The sequence below is a fragment of the Dermacentor andersoni genome, chromosome 5, assembly GCF_023375885.2.
Source record: "Dermacentor andersoni chromosome 5, qqDerAnde1_hic_scaffold, whole genome shotgun sequence".
NCBI classification, from domain to species: Eukaryota; Metazoa; Arthropoda; class Arachnida; order Ixodida; family Ixodidae; genus Dermacentor; species Dermacentor andersoni.
In genome coordinates, this window is record NC_092818.1 from 3,780,091 (window position 1) to 3,806,496 (window position 26,406).

Here is a 26,406-nt window from a genome sequence, read left to right on the forward strand (position 1 = left end):
CGATACCCTAAGGCTCGTACAGGCTTTAGTGGTTAGTCGAATAACGTATGTCTTACCGTACCAAATCCTGAACAGGGAGGAGGAAAAGCAGGCTAACACAATAATGCGAACCGCTTTCAAAGCTGCTCTGGGCCTACCTAAATGTACTTCAACGGAGCGCATGTTAGCTTTGGGAGTGCACAATGCTTTCGACGAACTGAGGCAAGCCACCCTGATGCGACAGAGGGAGCGCCTCAGCTTCACAAAAACTGGTAGGGCAATATTGGCTAGACTCAATATCCCAGCATACCCCATTTATCTCACAGAGCAGGCCGTACCTCACCCTCCTTCGATGAGATCCAAAATTACAGTAGCCCCAATTCCAAAGAATATGCATCCCGAGTACAACAAAGAAAGGCGCAAAGCACACGCACAACACATTCAATCAGCCTACTCTAATAACCATAGGTACAACACGTACTACACAGACGCAGCTCTGTATGCAGAGGCGACTGGGCAGCGCTACCAAAGGAGGTACGCCCTGGCAGTCGTGAACGCTATCAGCCAACAGCATATTACTGCGTCGGCCACGGCGGGATCCCCCACCTCGGCTGAAATATTAGCAGTGGCGATCGCACTCGCTCACGCGGAGCGTTCGCAAAGGGACTCGGTCGTGGTCACGGACTCCCAGGAGACATGTCGCATGTTTCTCAAGGGGCATGTGACTGCGGCTAGCCCCGCGATAATCCCCAAATCTTTCAACCACCATCATCGCCTACTCTGGTGCCCGGGCCACGCGGGGGTACAGGGGAACAAAAAGGCTAACGCGTTAGCTCGAGGGTTCACTAACCGAGCGACGGCGTCCTCTTCTAACCCCAACCACCCGCACTACCCCTCACAAAATTCCACCAATTTAAATGCCAAAGACATCCTTGCTGATCAGCGTGGAGTCTGAAGAAAATACCCGCCACCTCACCCACAACTTAACGGGAAAGAGGCCGCCGATTGGCGTAAAATACAGACCGGGGTGTTCCCCCATTTAAAATTGCTAAACGCCATGTATCCCACTCGTTATAGGGCCAACTGTCCTTGGTGCGGTGGCATACCTACCCTAATACACATAACCTGGGAGTGCACTAAGCACCCTCATAGGCCAAATGCCAGTAGGACAATGGAGCAGTGGGTGGCACAGCTCGCCAGCTCCGACCTGGCAGGACAAAAGTCCTTAATTAGCCAGGTCAGGCAGGTGGCAGAGGCCAGTGAGGCCCTGGAATGAGAGGCTCCGACCACCCCTCCTTCAACTTTTTACAATTTCAATAAAGTTTCTCTCTCTCTCTCTCCTCATTCTACAAAGGTTTATATAGTGAAATATAGAAATATTTGGATGTATTTGAGTTATCACCTGGCCCAAGGAACTTCTAGTGGCAGCCTGTCTCGATCTCGCAATTCCTGGCACTGCCCAATATACAGCATGCTTGACTGCTGCAGTGGTCAAGTGCTCTGCAGCTGTAGGAAATCGAGGGATAAGGGTTGATTGCACAATTTATGGCATTTCCAAATTTTTAACTTAGTACCATCTCTATACTATGTCGACACTATGCCACTAGACCATTGCTGTGCTGCAGTCATCATAATATTAATTACTCATCGTATACACAAGCTAGACAACTGCTTAGGCAAAATATTAAACTGCGCGAGGAAGACAGGACGTGAACTGAAACATAGACACACACAAAGCACAGGCTTCCAACTGGTATTATTTTGTGAAAGCAAAGAATATATAAGGTACTTCAATATGGCAAAACAAGGAGCAATTGCAAATAATTTGTGCACGAGGTATTGACGAAAAATATCAAGGCCATGTATGCATTAAGAGTGCAGGAGAGTCTTAATGTGCCCATCTAAGACTTCAATTCTTTCCTTGAGAATCTCCTCTTGCAGTGCAGGAGCTGCGACAGCAAAAGCTGCCTGCCTTATGAGGAACAGAATAAATTCCTTTTGAAGGCAAACTCAAGAACAGAAAGAGAAGTCATCAAGGCATTCCTCATCGCTAAAAGGTGTGACAACTAAGTTAGCTCACCTTCTTGATCCCTATCAAGGAAAGAAATAGAATTCTTAGATGGGCACATTGGGACTCTACTGCGCTCTTAATGCACAGGTGGCCTTGCTATTTTTTGTCACTCCCTCGTGCACAATTTCGTTGCGAATGTTCTTTGTTTTGCCATATTGAAGAACCTTATAAACTCTCTGCCTTCACCAAACAAAGCCAGTCGGAAGTCTACACTTTGTGCATGCATCTATGTTTTTGTTCATGTCCTGTCTTCCTCGCAGAGTTTAAAATTTTGCTGAAGCTACGAGCTGACTAGCCCAAAACATGCCTTACTTCAGTGTACAGCTGGGCTTGTTGGTAAAGCTACACAATGCAGCTCAAGTGTGTGTCTGCTCTTCCGTGTTCTCATGATGTGGCTCAGCCTTGAGTGCATGTGTAGTTTCAATACTGGCTACTATATTTTAACGACTAATACAATTTCTATCTTCAACTTCCAGCCAGACAGAGTACTTCATACTACATTCTGAACATTGCTGCAGTGCAGCAGGATTTCTGTCTAATGCATTGGCCTCTACCACCAAATGCCTGAGAAATTAAAAAAAGTTATGTAGATTCCAAGCACAGTGGGGATTCATGTTACAGGAGGCATACTGCAGGTAAATGGCTACATAGTGTTGGTTCGGGTTCTTCCAAACATTGCAGTGTTGACCAATGTGTTTGTGTATGGTGAGTGATTGCATATATGACACAAGCTTTGTGAGGAGAGTACGAATGCAAAGGCATGGTTTCTTTGCCTCTTTCCTAACACTGTGTGGCGGCTGCTGTTTTGACGAGTGGAAAACTTGGCTTATGCAGTATGCGCAAATGGGTTTGAGACTTTTAAGACCAATTTCCTTGAGGCAAAGTTTAGCATGGAGTCAGTTTTGTCACAAGGAAGTTATTCCTATTCACACATGCCTGTTTTGTTTTTTGTTTTTTCATTTAGTTTCAGGTCCACCTAAATTATTGCCGTCATGACAGCCGTCACATATATGGTAGCATCAATCTTTGTATTAATCATTCGAGTATTGAAATCTAAAAGTTTGCAGCAGTGTAAAAGGACAGGAGGACAAGAGGAGAGAGGAGAAGAGAGGTTGCAGTGTAACAGAAATAGGCAAGCACTAATTGAGCGACAAGACCACTGGACACAGGAAAAGCAGATTTAGCTGAAACACAGCAGCCTGTAAGGAAGAGACGGAACATAATTCTTTGTGAAGCTTAGTCTGCATCAGTTTTATATACCATCGGAGATCATGAACATGCCAGAGGCAAAGCATACTGTTACGGGGATGTTGGGAGTATAGAAAGACTGTATTTACAATATATATTGTCACGTGGTAGTGACGGTTGAGAAGGCAGCAAAACTATGATTGACGAAACAAGCGTTTTATTGGGCGAACTTGTGCCCTCAAAAGAGGCTACACTCAAAGAAGGATGGTAGCGGCGAACACCATCGGCGGTCGTCGAAAATCTGATGAGCGGGTCAAGCGCATCGGCTTTTATACATCTGTCGTCGAATGTTCCAGAGCAGTCACTGGGACCTGCGTGCCTTCCACAATGTTCCACATTATTCGCGTCGCGCACACATGCAATCAGATAACACAAGTTGCAGTGAAAGACAGTGGATGGAACCATCGATAACATTCCAGAAACTTCTTTTACATGCAGGCGCGTCCTGTGCTGTGCGATAACATTTGTTAGGTGGCGAGAAGTGGTCACCCAATAAAGATAAAGAAGTACACGTGTCAATATACAAGATGAGGCAGAGTAGTTAAGATGGCTGACCACCAACAGCACGCAGCAGCCAGCGTGCTGCGGTCTTCTTCCTCTCTTTTTTCATCCTTCCGTAACAGGACCCCCGGGTGGTGAAGCGCCGTCTTGGCTCATGGTAGGCAAAGAGTCGCGAGCGAAGTACGGCTTCAGCCGCGAAACATGCACGATATCAACAGGCGTCAGACTTGAGGATGCATCAAACTGAAGTGGTGAAATCTCGTAATTTACGTTGTTAACTTGACTTAGGACTTCATAAGGCCCTGTGTAGTGAGAGAGAAGCTTCTGGAAGAGGCCAACCCGACGACATGGTGACCTAAGGAGCATCCAAGCACCTGGTGCGAACTTAAAATCGCTATGGCATAAGTCATAACTCTTTTGGTATATGTTGCGGGGCTAATAAACGAGATCGGGCGACTTGACATGCCCTGTGAGCACGATCGATGACTTCATGAGCATGGTCAGTTGCAACAGGTGGCACAGAAGGGATTATGATGTCAAAGGGCAAAGTGGGGTTGCAACCATACAAAAGATAAAAGGGTGAATATCCTGCAGTGTCACGTCAGGACAAGTTATACACAAACGGCAGTAAGGCCAGCGTGGTGTCCCAGTCGCGGTGATCGTTGGAGACCTACATCGACAGCATCTCTGTGATTGTTCGGTTGAGACATTCCATAAGACCGTTTGTTTGTGGGTGGTAGGCGGACAGCTTATGCTCAGTGGCACAAGAGCGGACGAGGCCGTCGACAACTAGAGACAAGAATGAGCAGCTGCGGTCTGTAATAACTGTCGAGGTGCACCATGGTGGAGAATGACGTCGTGGAGGAGAATATCGACGACGTCTGTTGCACAGCTAGTCGGCAACGCCTTTGTTATCGCATAGTGTGTCATGTAATCAGTAGCGATGGCAGTCGACTTGTTAGCTCTAGTCGTCGTCGGAAAAGTGCCACGTAAGTCAAGGCCTAAGCGAGAGAACGGTTCACAGGGAACTTCAACTGGATGGAGTCATCCGACAGGTGGTAGGGGAGGTTTCTTCCGGCACTGACACAATTCGCAAGTTGCGACATAACAGTGCACAAAGCAGTAGAGACCTGGCCAGAAGAACCGGCGTTGTACATGATCATATGTATGCAAAACTTCAAGGTGTCCCACCGTCGGTGCATTGTGAAGTTGTTCAAAAGCAACAGATTGCAGATGATGAGGACGGCCAAGGAGCAACTCAGGGCCATCAGCGTTCATATTGCGGTGGTAGAAGATGCCATTGCGTGGCAAGAACATGCAGCATGTGCCGTCAGTGCTGTCGGAGTGATTGCACTCTGGCAATGATGGACTGTAAGGACTCGTTGCGTTGTTGTTCGGTGCGCATGTCAGTCATGTCAGTGAAAGCCATCACGCAGGTCACCGGATCTTGCACAGAAGGATCAAGTGGATCCACGGGGTGACGAGAGGCAGTTAGTGTCCTTGTGGAGGCATCCAGCCTTGTAATTGACAATAAATGCAAATTCCTGGAGCCACAAAGCCCAGCCACCAAGCCATCCTGTTGGGTCCCAAAGGGAAGACAGCCGGCAGAGTGCGTGGTGGTCTGTAACGACCGAAAATGTACGGCCGTACAAATATGGCCGGAACTTGACGACAGCCCAAACTAAAGCGAAGCACTCCCACTCGGTGATGGGGTAATTTCTCTCGGCAGGTGACAGCAGGCGGCTGGCGTAAGCTATCACGCACTCCGTACCATTCTGCTGTTGATCGAGAACAGCGCCGATGCCATGGCTGCTTGCGCCAGTGTAGACTTCGGTCGGTGCAGATGGATCAAAGTGGGCAAGTATGGGAAGGGTGGTCAGAAACCTGATGAGAGCGGCAAACGCATGAGCCTGCTCCGGGCCCCATGAGAATGGTGTGTTCTTCTTTTTGATCTGTCAAAGGCCGAGCAATGTTGGCAAGGTTTTTGATGAAATGATTAAAGTAAGAACACAGGCCGAAGAAGCAGCACACGTCAGAAGCAGAATGTGGCACAGGGAAACTCATATGGCACAAACTTTTTCCGAATCTGGTTGGAGACCGGATGCGTCAATGAGGTGTCCCAACACGGTAATCTGACGGTGCCCAAATTGACACTTCGTGGAGTTGGAGGCCAGCTTTTCAGAAGACCGCAATAATGGCAGTGAGTCGGGTAAGGCAGCTGCCCAACATGGGAGAAAAAACAGCTTCGTGAAGGTAACAAAGACAGGTGGTCCATTTGTAGCATCGCAAAAGAGAGTCCATCACAAGTTCAAATGTCGCAGGAGCATTGCATAGGCAAAAGGGCATGACTTTGAATTGATATAAGCCATCCGGTGTGATGAAGGCTGTCTTCTCCAACCATTTCATCAACCGAAATCTGCCAGTAGCTGGATCGAAGATCGATGGACGATAAGTATTTAGCTCTGTGCAAGCAGTCCAAGGCGTCATCGATGCATGGTAGTGGGTAGACGTCTTTTCGCGTGATCTCATTTAAGTGGCAATAATCGACGAAAATATGCCAGGCACCATCTTTCTTTTTTCACACGGACGACAGGCGTAGGGCTGGCTGCTGGCTAATGGCTCGATGACCCCTTTGCGGAGCGTTTTGCCCACCTCTGATTGGATGACTCGACGTTCAGCATGCGATGCACGATAGGGACGCTGACAAATAGGATTTGTGTCTCCAGTGTTTATATGGTAGTGAACAACAGATGTTCAGCCTAAAGGCCTGTTGCCGAAATCAAAGATTCCACTGTACGATTCAAGCAGGAGACGTATGTCCCTGGCCTGTGCAGAGGTGAGGTTAAGTGCAGTCATTTTCGCAAAGTCGTCCGTTAAGGAACCAGAGCTGGGCACTGCGATTGGCACTAATAAACCACTCTCAGAATTCAGACTCACAATATCAAATTCAGAACCACTAGAAACGGTGTCCAAGAACATGCTGGCCGGAATCACTTGAGGGCACAGGCTCAAATTCAGAAGAGGTAAAACAATGTCATTATTAGTAACCGTGACCGGTTCAAAGCACATCGATGATGGGGCCAAGCACATATTCACCATCAGGAAACTGTGGCTGGGCGGTCAAAGTGACGTAAGTAACTGCTTCGAGTGACAGACGCACATCACGAAGCGAGCACAAGTGCGGTGGGGCGGTGCTCGGAGCATCGGCGAGTTGAGGCAGTTCTAACTGAAGAACGTCGGCCGTGCAATCGAGGAGAGCAGAACGAGTGGATAAAAAGTCAAATCCTAGAATAACGTTGTGAGGGAAGATGTTGCTCACAGTAAAGAGAACAGAAGTAGGGCGGCCAGCTATACTTGCAGTACACATTCCAAGAACCAGCATTCCACCGTCAGCCATATGAAGCACTCGGGCAGCTGCTGGGGTGAGGACCTTCTTTAAACGACTACGCAGGCTAGCACACATCACAGGTATGTGGGCTCCACTGTCGATGAGTGCTTGGACAGCTATGCTGTCTATTTTAACACCAATTACACTTCTCCTTGTGTGCATAGACAGAGGATTTGCTGCAGCATTAGGCAATGCAGCACCACCTCCGAGGGCTGCATTAGTTTTACGAACGGGTGCGGCCAAACGCCACAGGGGACGAAAGGCGACGTGGCTGTGGCGAAAGCGAAGATAGGCGACGTGTTTGCGGTGAACGAGACTGGTGTCCGTGCGGCGATGGTGAGCGACTGTACCACATGTTCCTAGCAGAGTTGGCGCTGTTAGATTCGGCGGTGGGCGAAACATTGCGGGCATTTTCATCACAACGGCTCAGGTTGGTCGGCATGCGAAGTGTTAAGGGCCATGAGTTGTGACAGTATCAGGCGACATGACCAATGTGGCAGCAGGTGAAACATATCGGCTGGTCGTCCGCAGTGCTCTACTCAGTCGGGTTGTGATAACGCGGAGAGAAGCGTCGGGGTGGAGCAAAAATAGTAGAAGGGCGTTTGTTAGCTCTGGGATTGGCAACAGCACAGACAGAACGTAAGCCAATGTTTTCAAGTTCCTGGTGAATGATGGCTTGTAAGAAGGGGACTGAAAATGTTGTAGCATCAGGGATAGGCAAACAGAAATGCAGGCGCCATCGCATCCAGTTCACGTCAACGATTCGCACCACATCCTCCGATGGCGAGGCATGCTGCTGTGTGGGTTGATCTTCACACGTTGGCGTTGCAGCAGTAGTGGGAAGTCTGGCGAATGGTTGCAAGACGCATCGGCTTTTGGCGTGCTCGAATTGTTGGCACTCTTTCAAGATAACATCAACTGTAGAGCAGCTTTTGTTTGCACATGAGCAGATTAAAGGCGTCGTCAGCAACCCTTAAGCACATGCCCGACCTTCTCAGCTTCTGTCATGTCGTGATCGTGTTTGCTTTACGACAAAGTGCCAGCATGTCTTGGATGTACAAGAGATAGGACTCCGTGGGAGATTGGGTACAGGAGGCCTATTCCTGTTTTGCGTCAATTTTACGGCCGGCTGGTTTGCCAAACAACTCTGTCAACTTCTCTTTGCATTGGTCCCAGCTGGTTAGCTCCTTTTCGTGGTTTTCATACCACACCTTTGCCGTGCCTCTTAGGTAGAACAACAGGTTAACTAGCACACGCGTGGGGTCCCATCTGTTGATTCCACTCACACGTTCGTACATAGCCACCCACTTTTCAACATCGGTGCCATTGGTCCCACAGAAAGTTCCAGGATCCTTGGGTTGTGCAGCCACAACCTTGGCTATGCCCGATGACAAGGTACAGCAAGATGCTACTTTACCCCCAGATGTCACCTCTTATGACATTTCAAGGCAGCGAGACTGAGACTGCACTGTATTCAGCGGCACTTACAACCATGATGTAGAGGATTGACTTTCCCCCTATGTACAACACATCAGCAGAATAAGAACGAAGAAATGCCCCACACAGGTGCATGGCACTAAACTGGACGCACTACCTGCTGTATGCAAGAGAGAATGAGGAAGAATGAGCTTCCCGTTACTCCTGAGCACCTACCTACAACTGCTTTTATGGGCACAGCATTGAAGCAGCAATTGAGGTAATGCCTAACACCACATGAAATACAAAGCACACTACGTCAACACAGAGAAACCAAAACAACTGCACACACTTCTCACCGAAATAGACACAACACCTGCTTTGTTGCATCTGAGCTGAAACGGGTGAATCCCAAACTCTGTGTCACATAACATCTGAAAAAATTAGATGCTACGAGAGAACCAATGAGATTAATCTGGCGCACTATGCATGCATCTTTAGCCTAATGTGTAAAGAATTGGGCTGCTGCACTAAGGACCCAGATTAACGACCCACCATCAGGCACGTTACTAACTGTTATTGAGCCTATCTGACCGGATGTACGAAGAAGCCAGGAGACAGCTCATGATAATGCTTTGCATAAGAGACAACGAAGCTGAACCCACGTTTTCGGCCTTGTGCTTGCAATGCTCTACCAAGTGAGCTTCAACGGCAGTTGTCCCAATGTCAATTTTCTTGGATAGCTGCGCATATGTACTAAGCAAAGCCGTGGGAGTGCTAGGCAGCAGCACTCACAGTTATGATGGCAGACGTTTAGTATCCTTTAAAACACCCACATTACAAAGCACACGATCTTAGAAGCTGACAACTGGCTAATAAACACTCGTTTTCTACCATGAGGCCCCAAGGCAGCCGAAATCAAAACATTTGTATCTTATGAGCGAGAAAAATCAGGGGAATCATGCAGCTCAATTTTTTGTTTATAACAAGCATGTGATGGCAACAGACAATGAAGCAACAGTGACTATATAGAAAAATGGGTTAGAGCTGACGACAATCATTGGCAGCTCACACTATAATGCTTTCTCGAGTTTATTGTCGCAAGACATCTGGCAGCAAATCCTCTGGATTCTTCTTCTACTATGTCTTTTGCAACTGAAATTTTAAATGTGTGTAATACTTCATGGCAACTTAGAACACTTAAATGGTTAAGCATCTCCGTACCTTAAATTTGTGGACCAGCTTTGTCACCTTTCTAGAACAATAACTCTCTGGTGTCATACATCATTCAAAGCAACTAATTCCCACTCAAACCACTACTTATTAAATCTACCTTTAGATGAGCAGTACCTGCATTAGACGCAGCTGCATACCCTTTTAGCAAATGGATATACATACCACGCTCAGACTGAGCAAACCAAACAAACCAACAGCAACCAGTACTTGTGTCCATTTGTCTTCAACGAGGCAGAGACAGGCACAGGTCTCGACAAACACAACAAATATAAGGTGCAGGCAGAGGAAATAAGCAGAAGCTGTAAAGACAGCAGCAAAGTGAAACAAATTAGACAAGTTTGCAGACAGTCAGCGATCTGGGCCGAGGACAATTCACAACGTTACTGCCACAATTAGAAGCAAATGCTCCTCATGCAACAAGAAAAAACACGCTTTAGCTGTAAACAGCACGACTGCGCGGGGTTGGTTGATATTCTAAACACAGCACATACAACAATTAAAGCAGACACATTACTTGTGCCATCTGTCTTCTTGCTGTTTTTACAATATCGGTCACGGTTGCAAAGCTACGCACATGATCTATGAACGAAAGCAACGGACGTGCATATAAAGTTTGGTGAGCCGATTCATACTCATATAGGTTTAATTTTGAAAGTTCCCGTAAAAGTGATAGTAGCAGCAGCAGTAAAGTGGTTTCGTTTACCAGCTCGCTCACAACGTACGCATTGTATGATTTAACTCCACGGCTCGCAAAGGAGCTACTAAGAAGCTTTAAGTGAAGGAAATACGCTTTCGTTATCTCACTGCAACGAATGAAAGCCTCTGACGCCCATACCGCGGTCAGCAGTGAGAAAGGTAATTAAATGCAGCAATGCGCTGCATGGGTAAATAAGAAGGGCATAGCGTAGTCATCCTATAGAGATGGAGAAAAATAGACTTAAGAACGCGATAAACATCATAGGACGACATCCACGCTAGTTGAGTGCATGCATTTCTGGCGCGTGGAAGATGTCGCTGTTTTTTGTTCATTTTTTTACATCGGTGCAACGCGTAGGAACTGCAGCGTTGAAGGCACGAACGAATAAATTATACTGCGATCACTGCGGGACCTGCGACAACCGTTTCGTGTTCCTTCGAATTTCGAGATCACATCGACCACAGCTCGAATGCGCAACCGGTTTTTTACGTGTCAGCAAGAGAACGGGTAATCGCACAACGCTTACCGTTGTTCCAAGTACTTCGCGGTAGCACCAGCAGCTGGGCAACAAATGTCATCAAGCCCTGGCCCACCGCAGTGTCCGCAACTTGAAGCTTCTAAGTATTCGCCAAAAACTAAAAGCGGACCACATCCATACGTACGCGCGCGAACGAGACGCGAGCCATGCCGTCTGAGTTCGAGAGTAGTTATTTCATAAAAGCAAAAACAAACAACAATGTGACGTCAGATCTGGTAAAGTCAACTTGTCCTCCTTTCTCACCTTCTCTCAGCTAACGCATGCGCAGCGACCACGGAGCCCTCGGGGGCGATGTTCAGGTGGCATGGAATACGGACCGCTTCGCAGCGCAGCTAGGGTAGGGTGGCTAGAAGCGCAGCCGACCGCCATGAAAATGAGCAGATGTGACATCATGAGTTATAGCGAACGTGACGTCATAAGTGAACGTAGACATTTCGGGCACCTTTTGTCTGCTGTGCCCTGGTCACAGCAGACACGGCCTTATTTTTCGCGTCTGAGGGTTTTGCAGGTATATAAATATGAAGTATGTGTCCTGAAATAAAATTGTTGCGACTGCAGCAAGTGTCGTGTATTCTTTTGTGTCTTCGCCTTCTTGTCAGTGCACTGCTCCGTTACCAAGGTATGGGGGACTCTATTCGTGTGCGCGTGACGATAAACATCGACAACGCCGTTGTCAAGCGGACAGCGTTGCTAGCTGCGTTCAGCCGTTCGGCATTGTACCAGTTGTATGGTACGCTTTTATGTGTACGAGATCAAGCGAGCGTGACTTTCTTTAACTGCTTTGGCTGTGGTATCTGCTGGCTATGCATTAGCCATTGTAAATTGCCGAAGGGCACCGTGCATGTTTTGGAAGTTATCGAGATGCAAAACGTTGCTTCTATATAAGTGCATTGATGACATCGTTTGACTAGGGGTACTTCCGCAGAAAGGTGATCTCGGGACTCGGCATCCGTTGTTCCGGAGCTTGATGTACCACCGAGACGATGAGGTATGTGCCACAACAATGTCCCGCGTCTCAACATAGTATTCACCAGATCTGGTTCACCAGTAGCAAAACGATTCGCAACAGGTCGAGCCTACTTAGTCAATCCGCTCAACATGTTTATCCGTCGGTTCTTTTCTCATCAGACTGATTTGTGACTGCGGAACCTCACGGCCTCTTCTGTGCACTCAAAGAGCGTAATGAACGAGTCGGCCTTCTGCAAGGCGATGAGTCTTGCTCTCTCGTCTCCCGAAACGCCAAGTTGTTAATAATTTCTTCACCACTGTCGGTGCCTGTTTTATTATTCTACAGCCCCTCTCTTGCCTAAACGATGTGGTCACGTGAAAAGCAACATTAGAACCAAGTGTGTTTGAAAACACACATGCACTCACGTTGATGTACACACTTCGCTCGTTCTTTTTCTTCTACAGTCCCCATTACAACAGGAGCTCATGATTGGCGGACATTATTACCAGTTTTTATTACGATCAGCATTGCATTCATTTATTTTTGTTGCCAACTGTACACACTGAAATCGAAGAATTTGGCAGATCGCAAAATTTCTTTAATCCTTTTTTCACTGTCTCTTCAAAAGAACAGCTGTATAACTAGTACTTTTGATGCATAAATACAAATGAAAGGGAAAAGACAAGTATTTTGTATTTAATGTACACAGACCTGGTGTACGCACAAGGAAAAAATTTGTCACATTTAACAATGTATAATTTCTACGCGTTGCTACTTTATTAATCATGCTCCAATAAAATAATTGTTCATGTTTCCTGTCGACAGTCGTGCAATGAAATGCATTAATACCTGATAGCGTCACACTCTGCTCTGTGAATATGTTTGAGCAGATGGTTAAACAAATCCAACGGTTTTTGGCTGGTTGCATTTTGATCGGTCATTTTGCATTCTTTAAGACAGTGTGATTGTGTATGTGCTGCTCACTTTTTATGTAGCGAGTTGTTGCAAAGAAAACCCATGTTGGTTTTATTATATCAAATTTAAAGCATCAGTCTTGGATGGTTGAGTGCCAACTGATATGAACACCCATTGATATCAGCTCACCAGGTCAGCAATGTAAGGCAACAAAAGATGGTGTTGCCTTACATTGTAGGCATGCTAAACACAAGAGGAACAAAAAGTGCAACACGAATCCACTGAAAGGCAAAAAACACATGAACTATCTGCACATGCAGGCAGCGCGCCAATCCATCAATCATAAGACATGCTGGGGCATTCATTACTTATACTGGTTCAGGCATGGAAAAAACTCAGTGATTAACTGATTGTCATTTATTGGTTGGTCAAAGGCATGGCCCTAGTGGTGTCTCCGCCTTCAAGACCTTTCTCTCCACATTGTATCAGACTACCCTTGTTCTCTCATTGAACTTCATTCCCCTTTTGCTGATGCCTGGTCAAAGTAACAAACTAGCCTAGTCTCTTCTCTTGAGCTGTAACATTGATTTCTCCTTGTGTGTAGTTATTCCAACCACAACATTTCCTTGTCACTCTGCACAGCTCATCTCATCATTGTTATCTCCAGCATTTACATCTTTTTAATGTTACAGTAAGATGGCCAGTGGGACTAGTTGGTAGTTAATAATTTTTTTCATAATTGGAAAACTAAAGCACTGGAAGAATGAAGAAATAAGACATGTCAAGCACTTGTTTGTGTCCGCCTGCGTCCTCCCGGCACTCCAGTGTCCCGATTTAGAATTTTAATCATCTTCAACTCTATTGAAGTTGTGCAGATCATTACCAAAAAGGCATTTAACATTCTTCACAACTGTCCAAGATTATCCACTTTTTAACTATGCTTGCTTTTCATGTAGAACTTGACACCACAATTAAGGTTCCATTAAAAAGTTTGACATTATCACATAAGCCAGGATAGTGCCAGCATTTGTTTTGGCCACTACGCAACAGAACATCAGGCCATGCTATCCTGTTTGAAACACAACAAGCAAGCAATTAAGCATCACAGATTGTACCCATATATCTTTTTATCAACACGACTGGATTTCTCGTGCTCATTCTCCAAAATAGAGTGAACTGGTTTTGAATGCACACACTTGGCAAGATAAGGATGCTAATGATGATGAAGGCATCAGTCGGAGTCATAATTTCTTTCCAAAATATATTTATTGTAGAAAGCTAGAGCATACATTTTTGTTCTGAGAGTAAACACATGCTGCATTACTCGGAAGTGTGCGTGTCCAGTGCTTCGCAAGAGGCAATGGACATAACAAACATCCAGACGGCGCCGCCAGCACAAACCTCACATCACACAACCTAGAAAGAGCCTGTGAGCTAACCTTCGCCCGTTAAACACACAGCGCAAACTCATTTGTCATCATAGAGACACAAATACTACAATGAAATGTCAGGGGACTTCTTCATAACCTCGATGACATTATATAACTACTACACAAACAATCCAAAGTGGCTGTGTGTTCAAGAGACACATCTGAAACCTACGAACACTAATTTTCTTTGAGTAACAAGCATGTGACGCCCCCTCGGACATAGTGTTTGTTGGCCCGCCAGGCTCAGGAGGCAACATTGGTAACCGCAGCAAGAAACTCCTATGAGCACAGCTACTCGGGGTCAGTCATCGTTCATCACCACCACGCTGCAGAGCGTCTGTCTAACGGAGGGTGCCTCAAGACCTCCCTTGTTCACGAACCCGGGCGGATCGTGACACTGGTGACGAGTACCCACAGATCGTTCCACGCCGCCCCTTGCGGCGGCGGTGCCCTGTTGCTGCCGCTATGCTGCTGTACGGAAGGTTCGAACCGTTTGAGGGAGATGGGTCCGCCTGGCCAGTTTACGAGGAAGTCCACATGTTCTTCCGGGCAAACGACACACCCTAGGCCAAACAGCGGGACATGTTCCTGGCCAGCTGTGGGACCCGCATCTTCAGTCTCCTGCTCGACCTTCTCAAGCCAGCCACGCAGCATGTTAAAACGCTGGGGGAGTGCTCGCCATACTGCGCTTGCATTTCTACCCAGCACTGTCCACACTAATGGAGCATTTCCGCTTCAACAACCGGAGCCACCGGGAAGGAGAGACCCTCGGGCAGTTCGTTGCTGCGCTATGAGGGTTAGCGAGTGCCTGTGTTTTCGGGGACCAACTGGACTCGCTGCTTCGGGACCGTTTCACCTGCGGCATCAACAACCCCGCCATGCGACTCCTGGAGCTTCCCGCCCCCTCACTGGAAGACGCTGTTAAGGCAGTGTTGGCAATGGAAGCTGCCGCCAAGGATGCCGGCGGGATTGCCTGTGCGACTGGCTCACCGTCAGCGGAATTGGCGGTCAACAAGTTGGCGACAAAGGCCAGTACCTGCGGTCACTGTGGTCGTGCCACTCCCCCTGAGTGCCAGTTCTCTCAAGCACTATGCTTAACATGCGGGAAAACTGGGCAACTGGCACGGGTATGCCGAAGGGGGAGGACGAATAGCAAACAGCAGCAGCAGCCTGGTTCAAGCCCAGGTACCACACAAGCCCGTGGCCGGGCTAGCCGTCGCAAGGGTATGCGGCGAGGGCGTGCGGCAGCAGGCTTGAGTTCTTCCGCGGCCAGGCTCCACGTTGTGGTCGAGGACCCGCCGTTTTTCGACATGTGGCACACAGGCTTTGTTCCATCTTCATCTGCCGGCCAACACCTCGACAGAAAAGCTGTTAGCCCTCAGACTCCATAACACGTCCGTGGAGCTCAATGAAGCACAATTAGGGTCGCAGATACTCAGACTCCAGCAGACTACCATGGGCAGGAAGCTTCTAAAGCTGGGACATCAAGAACTAGAAAGGGAAGAACAGAGAACGGCAAACCTACCAGATGAGTACTGCAGCACCATCAGGGTAGGGTCCTTGCCAAGAAACATGGACCCTAACCTACGCGCAGCCAGGCGGAATGCTAGGGCAAAATATGTAGAGAAATATCTAGCAACCAAGGCGAACATGGTATATACGGACGCCGCAGTGTATCCTTGGAAACGAGGAACAACAAAGCAAAAAGTTGTTGCGACAGTAATTGGCTCGGACTAAAGGAGATCACTTGCGCGTCGGCATGGGACTGTACGGTAATTGAGGGAGAAGAAATGGCTGTTGCTCTAGCGGCCGCGGAGGGTTACCGCGCAAGCAAATCCCTTACAATATTAACGGATTCTAAGGAAGCATGCCGTTACTACATCAATGGCAGAATTGGCCAAAAGGCACTCCAATTCTTCCTCCGCGCTGGCCAACATGAAAGATGAGTTAGACACAACATTTTCTAGATGCTGGGACACACTGAAATTGAGGGCAACCAGAGGGCTGATAGGACCGCTCGCGAGCATACTAACCGAGCGGACCTAAATGGAGATCCTGAGGACTTCATGACGGTGATCCCGACGTACTCCGAAATACTCAATTATCATAGAGGAACGAGGGTCAAATACTCCCCGCCCCATAACATGCTTAATCAACAAGAGGCAGTTTGCTGGCGGAAGCTGCAACAGGAACCTTCCCAAATCTACACATACTAAGCAAAATGTTCCCAAACCAATACAAGGACATGTGCCCATGGTGTGACACAAAACCCACCCTTTATCATATCACGTGGGAATGCAGCAAAAACGAAACATTCCACAATATAGAAAATCCGAGTGCGGAGCTGTGGGAGAGTATGCTCTCCACCGGCAACCTATGTCTCCAACGGGGGCTGGTACACTACGCCCAACGAGCAGCCACGCTCACTGGTGCCCTGGAATAGGGGCGCCAACCCTGCAAGATGGGAGTCACCGTCGACAAGAAGATGGAAGTACTCGGTCTGACCGCTGAATGACTCTCTAAATTACAGCAATAAAGTGTATCCTATCCTATCCTATCCGTCTTCTGTGCCGCCGTACATGCTGACCGTTGAAGTCTGCGGGCACCCCATTTCCATGGAGTTGAACACGAGCCAGCGTGTCAGTAATGGCCGGGAAACTCTTAAAGCGTACTTTCCCCGGTGTGTCCGTCGAGGCTGCGGGCGTGATGCTGCGCAGCTACTCAGGACAGCTCTTCCAGGTCCAGAGTCGGGCACAGGTCAGCGCTCGCTTTGGCGACAGGGAGGCAACCCTTCCCCTTTACTTAACCGAGGGGTTGTCGCCGACGCTGCTGGGCCGAAACTGGATTCATGCGCTGGGCGTTCGTCTGCCAGAGTACCAGGAAGCCAGCCTGCATGTGCTGAAAGGTGTCCCCAGCCTCCTAACCGAGTTCAAGTCCCTGTTCCAGCCAGAGGTGGGCACTATTGCCGGCATGACGGCTGGCATCTATGTACCTGAGGGAGCCCGGCCATGTTTTTTCAAGCCTCGCCCACTGCCGTTCGCCCTGAAGGATGTGGTCACCAAGGAGCTGCAACGGTTACAGCGAGAAGGCATCCTAGTGCCCGTCAACACATCTGAATAGGCCGCTCCCATCGTACCAGTCCTCAAGTGGGACGGCAGTGTCAGGATCTGTGGGGATTTCAAGGTTACCATCAACCCCGTCGCTACCATCGAGAAGTACCTGCTGCCCCGAATAGATCTCTGGTAAGTGTTGTCCGGTGGACAGAAGTTTACCAAGCTTGACCTCAGAGATGCTTACCAGCAGCTGGTGCTCCGGGATGCCTCCTGGAAGTATGTCACAATATTGACAATTTTGGGGCTTTTTCAATACACACACTTACTGTTTGGTATGGCCTCAGCCCCAGCCATACTTCAGAGGGAGATAGACAACCTCTTCAGGGGCATGAGGCATGTGACGGTGTACGTTGACGACATCCTGGTTACTGGCAGTGACGTCAGGGACCACCTGCAGAACCTACACAACGTCCTGGCATGACTGCAGGACACCGGCCTCAAGCTGGAAAAGTGTATTTTTCTGGCCCCCAGTGTTGAGTACTTGGGACATGTCATATCCCAGGCTGGCCTAGCTCTTGCTCCCCGCAAAGTTGATGCTGTGCTCAAGGCACCAAAGCCCCGGAACAAGAAGGAGCTTCAAAGTTACCTTGGCCTCACCAACTTCTACAGGAGTTTCCTGCCGAACATGTCGGAGCATCTACAGCCGCTAAATCTGCTTCGAGATGATCAGCAATGGGTCTGGAAGAAGGAGCAGGACCGGGCCTTCCAGCGCAGCAAGGAGCTAATCGCCAAGGCTCCACTCCTGGTGCACTTCGATCCTACCAAGCCTGTCGTCCGTACCGTAGATGCGTTGCCGTACGGCGTGAGAGACGTCCTGGCGCACCGGGACAAGGATGGCCAGGAACGCCCTGTGTCATTTGCTTCTTGTCGGCTTCATGCTGCAGAGCAATGCTACAGCCAGCTGGACAAGGAAGGCCTAGCCCTCATGTTCGGTGTCGAACGTTTCTACCAGTATCTGTAGGGCTGGAAGTTCGAGGCGGTCACGCACCACAAGCCGCTGTTGGAGCTGCTGGGGCCCGACAAGGCAGTTCCCGTCGAGGCATCACCTCGAGTGGTATGCTGAGCCTTGAGGCTGGCAGTTTACAGTTACCAGCTGGTTTACCATTCGGAAAAGGACCTGGGACCTGCCGATGCCCTGAGCTGCCTGCCCCTGCCAGAGGTGCCTGATGCTGTTATAGAACCTGTTGAAGTGTTCATGCTGAAGCATGTGTACCCCGAGGTACTCTCCAGATCTGCGGTGTCGCAAGCGACCAGCCGGGACCCATTCCTGTCTCAGGTGGTCAAAGCAGTGTCTCGTGGGGAGGAATTGCTTCAGCAGGCCTATAGCCACAGGGCTATAGCTTACAGCAGGGCTGCCTACTGTGAGATTCCAGGGTGGTGATCCCACAAAGACTCCGGTCCAGGGTCCTGCAGTTGCTGCACGCGGGTCATTCTGGCGTGGAAAAGACCAAGATGGTGGTCCGATCTCATGTTTGGTGGCCTGGCCTGGACCAGGACATCGCTCACACATCGCCCACACATGGTGCAGAGCTGCCAAATCTGCCAGGAGCATCAGTGGGCCTCACGTCATGTGGAAATCACCCCCTTGGACATTCTCACAGAGACCCTGGTCCCGCTTACATGTGGATTTCGGGGGGCCCTTCAAAGGCCATTACTTCCTGGTGGTGGTGGACGCCTTTTCGAAGTGGGTGGAGGTTCTACCTGTCACCACTCCATTAGCAGGCGTGACAATTGCAGCGCTACGACAGGTCTTTGCTGCCCAGGGATTGCTGGACGTCATCGTGTCCGACAATGGTCCTGCTTTCGCCAGCACAGAGTACCTGGCCTGGCTGACGAAGAACGGAATCTGCCAGATGACGGTTCTGCCGTACCACCCTGCTTCAAATGGTGCAGCCGAGCGGGTGGTGCAAACCATCAAGGACAAGCTCAAGAAGAGCCAGCCTGGGGATTTCCGGGTGCAGATTACCCGGATACTGTTTCAGTACCGGACCACGCCCCACGATGTCACTGGCCGTGCCCCCTGTGAGCGCCTGCTGGGTCGGATGGTCAAGACACCTTTGGATGTCTTGCATCCGGACCTCCAATCCACAGTGCTCCTGAAGCAGCTGAAGCAGAAGCTGGCTGCTGAGTGAGGGTGCCGTCTTGGGCCTTTACCGGGGAGCTCCAGTTTTCGCCAGGAACTTCCGTCCTGGCCCACCCTGTTCCGCCGGACAGGTGGTGTCTCCTGCCAGCGCCTCATCGCTGCTCGCCCACATGCCAGACAGGGCCACGTGGCACAGACACGCCGACCATGTTAGGCCTCGCCTCGGGACCTGGCCAGCACCCTCGACTGCCACTTCAGAGTTGCCGCCCGTAGGAGGACTATTGGCAACACCAGTCGCTTCAAGCGGAGCACCGCCCACCTTGGAGGCGGCAAGCGTTGCCGTAGGTGCGGCGCATGTTGTTCTTTCGTCGAGCCTGTCAACACCGGTGCCCAGGTGGAGTACTCGACGGCGGCGGCCACCGGACTGTTACTCGCCTGGGTAGCAGGCACCGTCGACCCGTCTAGGACGGAGGCAGAACCTCGTACTTTGAACTTGGACGTCTGTTGTTGACAAACTGGGGGTCATCATCATCATCAGCCTGATTACGCCCACTGCAGGGCAAAGGCCTCTCCCATACTTCTCCAACTACCCCGGTCATGTACTAATTGTGGCCATGTTGACCCTCCAAACTTCCTAATCTCATCTGCCCACCTAACTTTCTGTCGCCCCCTGCTACGCTTCCCTTCCCTCGGAATCCAGTCCGTAACCCTTAATGACCATCGGTTATCTTCCCTCCTCATTACATGTCCTGCCCATGCCCATTTCTTTTTCTTGATTTCAACTAAGATGTCATTAACGCGCGTTTGTTTCCTCACCCAATCTGCTCTTTTCTTATCCCTTAACGTTACACCTATCATTCTTCTTTCCATAGCTCGTTGCGTCGTCCTCAATTTAAGTAGAACCCTTTTCGTAAGCCTCCAGGTTTCTGCCCCGTACGTGAGTACTGGTAAGACACAGCTGTTATACACTTTTCTCTTGAGGGATAATGGCAACCTGCTGTTCATGATCTGCGAATGCCTGCCAAACGCACCCCAGCCCATTCTTATTCTTCTGATTATTTCACTCTCATGATCTGGATCAGCAGTCACTACCTGTCCTAAGTAGATGTATTCTCTTACCACTTCCAGTGCCTCGCTACCTATCGTAAACTGCTGTTCCCTTCCGAGACTGTTAAACATTACTTTAGTTTTCTGCAGATTCATTTTTAGTCCCACCCTTCTGCTCTGCCTCTCCAGATCAGTGAGCATGCATTGCAGTTGGTCCCCTGAGTTACTAAGCAAGGCAATATCATCAGCGAAGCGCAAGTTACTAAGGTATTCTCCATTTACTCTTATCCCCAATTCTTCCCAATCCAGGTCTGGGGGTAAGGGGGTGTAACAAGCATGTGACACCTCCTCGGGCATAATCTTCGTTGGCCCGCCAGGCTTGGTGGCCTGCCTGGCTCGGGAGGCAACATTGGCAACCGCAGCAATAAACACCGATGAGCACAGCTGCTCGAGGTCAGTCATCGTTCATCACCGCCACGCTGCGGATCTGTCTAACGGAGGGTGCCTCAAGCCCTCCCTTGTTGAGGGTGCCTCGAACCCGGGCGGATTGTGACACTTTGTAGTTACACCATCTTTTGAAAAGACCGTGACGAGGCTCATGCCTCTGACGGTGTAGGCATAGTAGCCGACAAGTCTGTAGCTTGCTGACATGTCATGCTTCAGATGCCCCTTGAGGCAGTGTCAGTTCGCAGCATCCTCTTTAATAAATTGTTCACTGTATGTTCCATTTACGTACCCTTGAAGCATGATCTTGAAAAAAAAACAGACTTTTATAACCTCATTGATCAGCTTCTTAAGCCTTACATACTCGTGGCAGATTTTAACGCTTACAATACAATGTGGCAAGACTCACGATGTGACATGAGAGGCTGGCCAATGGAAAGCTTTCTTGTATCCTCTGGTGCGTGCCTCTTTAATTAAATGGGAGCCCACGTATTACAGTGTCCAACATAATTCATACTCTTCAATAGGTTTAGCAGTTGGCTCCACGGCCATCTTTCCATGTTTAGAATAGAGTGTATTAAATGATCCCTTCGGAAGTGACCACTTCCCTGTAACCCTAAACCTGATACAGCAATATGAATGCCCTCCAAATGTTCCTCAGTAGAAACTATCATCTGCTGACTGGGATCATTTTAAAGAATCAAGTTATATATCACAAGGTTTTATCAGTGAATTTAGCACAGACGACACAGTAGCGTATTTTACTAGCTTTATAATAGATGCAGCAGAAAAATGCATCTCGCAGAAAACTGGGAACCCATGCAAAAGACGAGTCCCTTGTTGGAACAATGGTTGTAGGCAGGCGCGAAAGGAAGATAACAAAGCATAGGGCATTCTTTGTTGATATCCTAATGCGGAAAACCTTATAGCATTCAAACAGAATAAATCGCAGGGAAGGAGGAAGCGAAGGCAAGCAAAGAGGGCAAGCTGGGAGAGGTTTCTCTCCAGTATTCGTCATTTGTACACACAGGCAGTGAAAGTGTGAGATGGGCTGAGAAGGCCGGAGGGGGCAGCCAATTCATCCGTTGCCCTTGGTAAATGAATAAGGAGACAGTCTGAAAGACCAAGCTGACTCTCTTGGTGAGCACTTTGAGTGTGTTTCTAGCTCTATGCACTATTCCTTGTCTTTCCTGAAATACAAAGAAACAGAGGAACGCAAGCCACAAGCCACTCAACCGTAAATGCAGCTCAAACGAACCTTTTAACCAGCCTTTCTGCATTGCTGAGCTGAAAGCTTCCTTAAACGCATGTCAGAATTCTGCTCCAGGTCCCAACAGAGTTATGTACGAGATGATTAAACACCTTCACAAAGACACACAAATCACACTACTCGCACTCTTTAATACCCTCTGGGCAGATGGGCATCTTCCATCCCCATGGAAAGAAGCTGTTGTCATCCCTTTGTTAAAACAGGGCAAAGATCCCGCCTCAGTAATGAGCTATTGTCCGATAGCACTAACAAGTTGCCTGTGCAAGCTGTTTGAAAAAAGGATAAATCGTCGTCTTTTATATTACCTTGAATCAAACAAAATGCTTGATATGTACCAATGCAGATTTAGAGAAGGCGGGTAAACAACTGACCTCCTCGTGCATGTTGAGACCAACATTCTTGATGCTTTTGTCCATAAGCAGTTTCTCTTACTATTTTTCTTGACATGAAAAAGGCCTACACCACCACATGCCGCTGTGGTATCCTCCGAGACTTGTCACGAATAGGTATCAGGGGGAAAATGCTGAATGTTATTGAGAGTTACCTCACAAAACATACTTTCCACGTAAAAATAAGCAACACTCTCCCGTTCATTTACACAGGAAACTGCAGTCCCCAGGGAGGCGTCCACAGCTGTACGCTTTCTATTGTGAAAATGAACACGCTTCATTATTCACTAACCCCAACCATTTTTTATTTTGTTTACACAGACGACATAAAAATATGTTTTAAATCCCGTAGTATTGCAGTCTGCAAGAGGCAAGTCCAGCTTGGGCTAATGAAGATATTTAAATGGACAGGCGAAGATGGGTTTAAGATCAACCCACATAAAAGCTCCTCTGTCATTTTTTCAAGAGGGGGCTGCCCCCTGACCCCACTATCGAACTACAAGGACAGCACATTCTTGTGAACAAAGAACATAAATTCCTAGGTGTCATACTCAGTCCAAAACAAAGTTTCATCCCCCACATCAGATACTTTAAGGCCAAGTTCCTGAAAGCAATGAACTTACTGAAAATTCTCTCCCACACCAACTAGGGCAGTGACACAAGATGCTTATTGAACCTCTATAAAAGTCTTGTAGGATCCCGTCTAGACTGCTGTTAACAGCGCAAAATGTAGACGAGAGACGAGACAAGAAGACACCACAAGCGCTGACTTTCAACAACGTTTATTTTTAACAGGAACATGGCTTCTTATACCATTGCCCACACATGTCACAGTCACGTGATTGCACATCATGTGAAACATGCACTTTTTCTTTTTTGCTCTCAAGATAGTGGTTGCACGTGCAAAAGCTCAAGTTCTTTTTTTGTCAGTAACAAGGACGGCGTGCTAACGCATTGGTCACGAAGTCTGGTAATCTAGGCTGCCTCAATAATCTCCCGGACCAGCTGGTCATTGTGTTTCTTCAGCACTTCACAGCGTCTGAATTCTGTGGCGCAAGCTTTTGAGGGACAATCCCTGACATGGATTCCTAGATTCCTGTTGGCCTGCTCGACGCTAAGTTTGTGTTCCTTTAGTCTTTCATTTGTGCATCTCGAAGTTTGCCCTATATACCTTTTTCCACATTTCAAAGATATTGAATACACCACGGCTTCTGTGCACTCCACAAAACGATTCTGGTGATTTATCGTGCACCCTTGCTGGTTTATCGGCTCTTCAGCATTGACGCGTCGCAGAATTCAGACGCTGTGAAGTGCTGAAGAAACACATTGACCAACTGGTCTGGGAGATAATTGAGGCAGCTGAGATTAGCAGACTTCGTGACCAATGCGTTAGCAAGCCGTCCTTGTTACTGACAAAAAAAGAACTTGACGTTTTGCACGTGCAACCACTATCTTGAGTGAAAAAAAGAAAAAGTGCATGTTTCACATGATGTGCGATCACGTGACTGTGACACGTGTGGGCAATGGTATAAGAAGCCATGTTCCTGTTAAAAATAAACGTTGTTGAAAGTCAGCACTTGTCTCGTCTCTCGTCTACATTTTGCGCTGTTAACAGCAGGATGGAAAACCAACAAGCCCAAGCTGCTATTCTACCGTCAAGACTACGGTGCTGTGGTGTATCAATCTGCTGCACCGAGTGCCCTAATACATCAGGTACAAAAGCTCAGCAATGCAGAAAGGCTGGTTAAAAAGTTCATTAGGGCTACATTTACGCTTGAGTGGCTTGCATTCCTGTTACTTTGTATTTCAGGAAAGACAAGGGATAGTGCATAGAGCTAGAAACGCACTGAAAGCACCAAGAGAGTCGGCTTGGTCGATCAGACTTTCTCCTCGTTCGTTTACCAAGGGCATCGGATGGATTAGCTGCCCCTTCAGCCTTCTCAGCCTGTCCCGTACTTTCACTTCCTGTGTGTACGAATTAATACCGGAAAGAAACCTTTTCCAGCTTGCCCTCTTTGCTTGCTTTCGCCTCCTCCTTCCGTGCGATTGATCCTGTTCATCATTTAGTAATATGCCTGGCCACATAGCTGTGAGAACTAAGCCAGGTACAAAGCTCAGCAATGGTGATTGTCACGTGGTAGTGACGGTGAAGAAAACCATGTGTCATGTCACGTGGTAGTGACGGTGAATAAAAGCAGCAATACGGTGGAATACAAAACCAGCTTTTATTGGGTGAACCTGTGCCCACAAAAACAGGCTACACTTATAGCACAACGATAGCGGCGAACACGGTCGGCGATCGTCGGAAATCTGATCAGCGAGTCAAGCGCGTCGGCTTTTATACAGCAGTCGTCGAATGTTCCAGACTAATCGTTCGGACCCGCATACCTTCCACAAAGTTCTACACCATTCATGTCACACGATGAAATCAGATAACACAACGTTCGGCGACAACAGATAGCTGGGTAGAAGTATCGATAACTTTCCAGAAACTTCGGATACATGCAGGCGCGTCCCGCGCTGTGCGATTACATTTGTTAGGTGGCGAAAAGTGGTCGCCCGATAAAGATAAGTACACGTGTCACTATGTAGAGTCCAGTGAGTGGTCACTCCATCTGCAAAGGTCGTTGTCCAGTTTTATGTATTTCCTGAAAGCACACACTAACCCTGAACATCCCTGTAATGTAACCATAAGCAATAAGACTTGTGCCGTATTTTTCCAAACTCGCCCAGTGGTGAGAGAGCCTTTTTCGCTGCATGTGACGAGCCTCGGCGAAGCAATGGCTGTCCCACTTTTTAAAAACTTGCTAATGGCTCCCGCCAAGTGGATGTCGCAGCTGATAGTTTGTGACGTCTTTTGTATAAGTTACAAAGAATGCCACAGAAATGCACATAAAAAAGCATTTCCTGGAACTTCAGTCAAAGTACTCGTGCCCAGAATTCTACACAGATGCTTCAAAGTTGCGTGCCGGTGTTTCCACATTCGGTCCATCCTTCTCGGAATCAGGCTGTTTGTACCCGGAAATTCATGGCGGAGGCCTATGCACTTTGTCAGCTGTACGGCACATCAAGGAAACAAAAATAGAAAAGGGAATAATATTTACAGATTCATTAAGACCTTCATTTCTCAATGAAAGAATAAAAATCCAGTCTTTACTGAACTTTATTCAATCCTCTGCGCTTTGTACACACCTCATCAACATATCATGTTGTGCTGTGTACCTGGCCACAGAGGCATCGAGGATAATATGCTTGCCAACTGCATAGCCACAACAGTGACTACAAAACCAAGTAATTCTTCCTTAGCTTTACCTGTTATATATTTAAGCCCCTTCATGTGCAAGAAACTGAAGGGCCACAAGCAGTGTACGTGGGACACTGAAATGCTTAATAAACTTCACATTATCAAGCTAAACATAGGGAACTGGCCACTAACAGCAAAGACTGACGCAGTTTTCTGCCACCTCTGGATAGGTCAGACTTATAGAACTCACTGTTACCTATCAACCGGTGATGATCCTCTTGTCTGTGATAAATGTGGCGAGATGCTTATGGTCGTCTTTTTAGAGTGATGAGAAATCCAAGCTCAATGAAAAAGGTGCTTTTCCTTGGCACACAGACAACAAATTCCCCTCCACTCCGCAATGTTTTTCGGCATTGAACTACTATTTGACACGAAGTTAGTTTTAACG

At 48.1% G+C, this 26,406-nt stretch overlaps 1 protein-coding gene and 1 long non-coding RNA gene across 4 annotated transcripts in view; one reads left to right on the forward strand and one right to left on the reverse strand.

Moving 5' to 3' along the window:
• Positions 1-1,234: 1,234 nt before the first annotated feature.
• LOC129384577 (uncharacterized) lies at positions 1,235-11,266 on the reverse strand. Its single transcript, XR_008612277.2, has 3 exons — positions 11,063-11,266; positions 10,002-10,138; positions 1,235-1,485 (listed from the first exon to the last, which is right to left on the reverse strand). It is a non-coding gene; the product is annotated as an uncharacterized lncRNA (long non-coding RNA).
• A 476-nt stretch (positions 11,267-11,742) lies between these two features.
• The window catches only part of LOC126529909 (nuclear factor related to kappa-B-binding protein), a 437,784-nt gene continuing 423,120 nt past the window's right edge, over positions 11,743-26,406 (forward strand). For 2 of the 3 annotated variants that reach the window (XM_055070098.2, XM_050177360.3), the window contains exon 1: positions 11,754-12,062. In XM_055070098.2, the coding sequence (XP_054926073.1) occupies positions 12,058-12,062 (5 nt within the window). In that variant the 5' untranslated portion in view covers positions 11,754-12,057. Of the gene's footprint in view, positions 12,063-26,406 lie in introns of all 3 variants that reach the window. The other variant, XM_055070097.2, reaches the window with a different exon arrangement.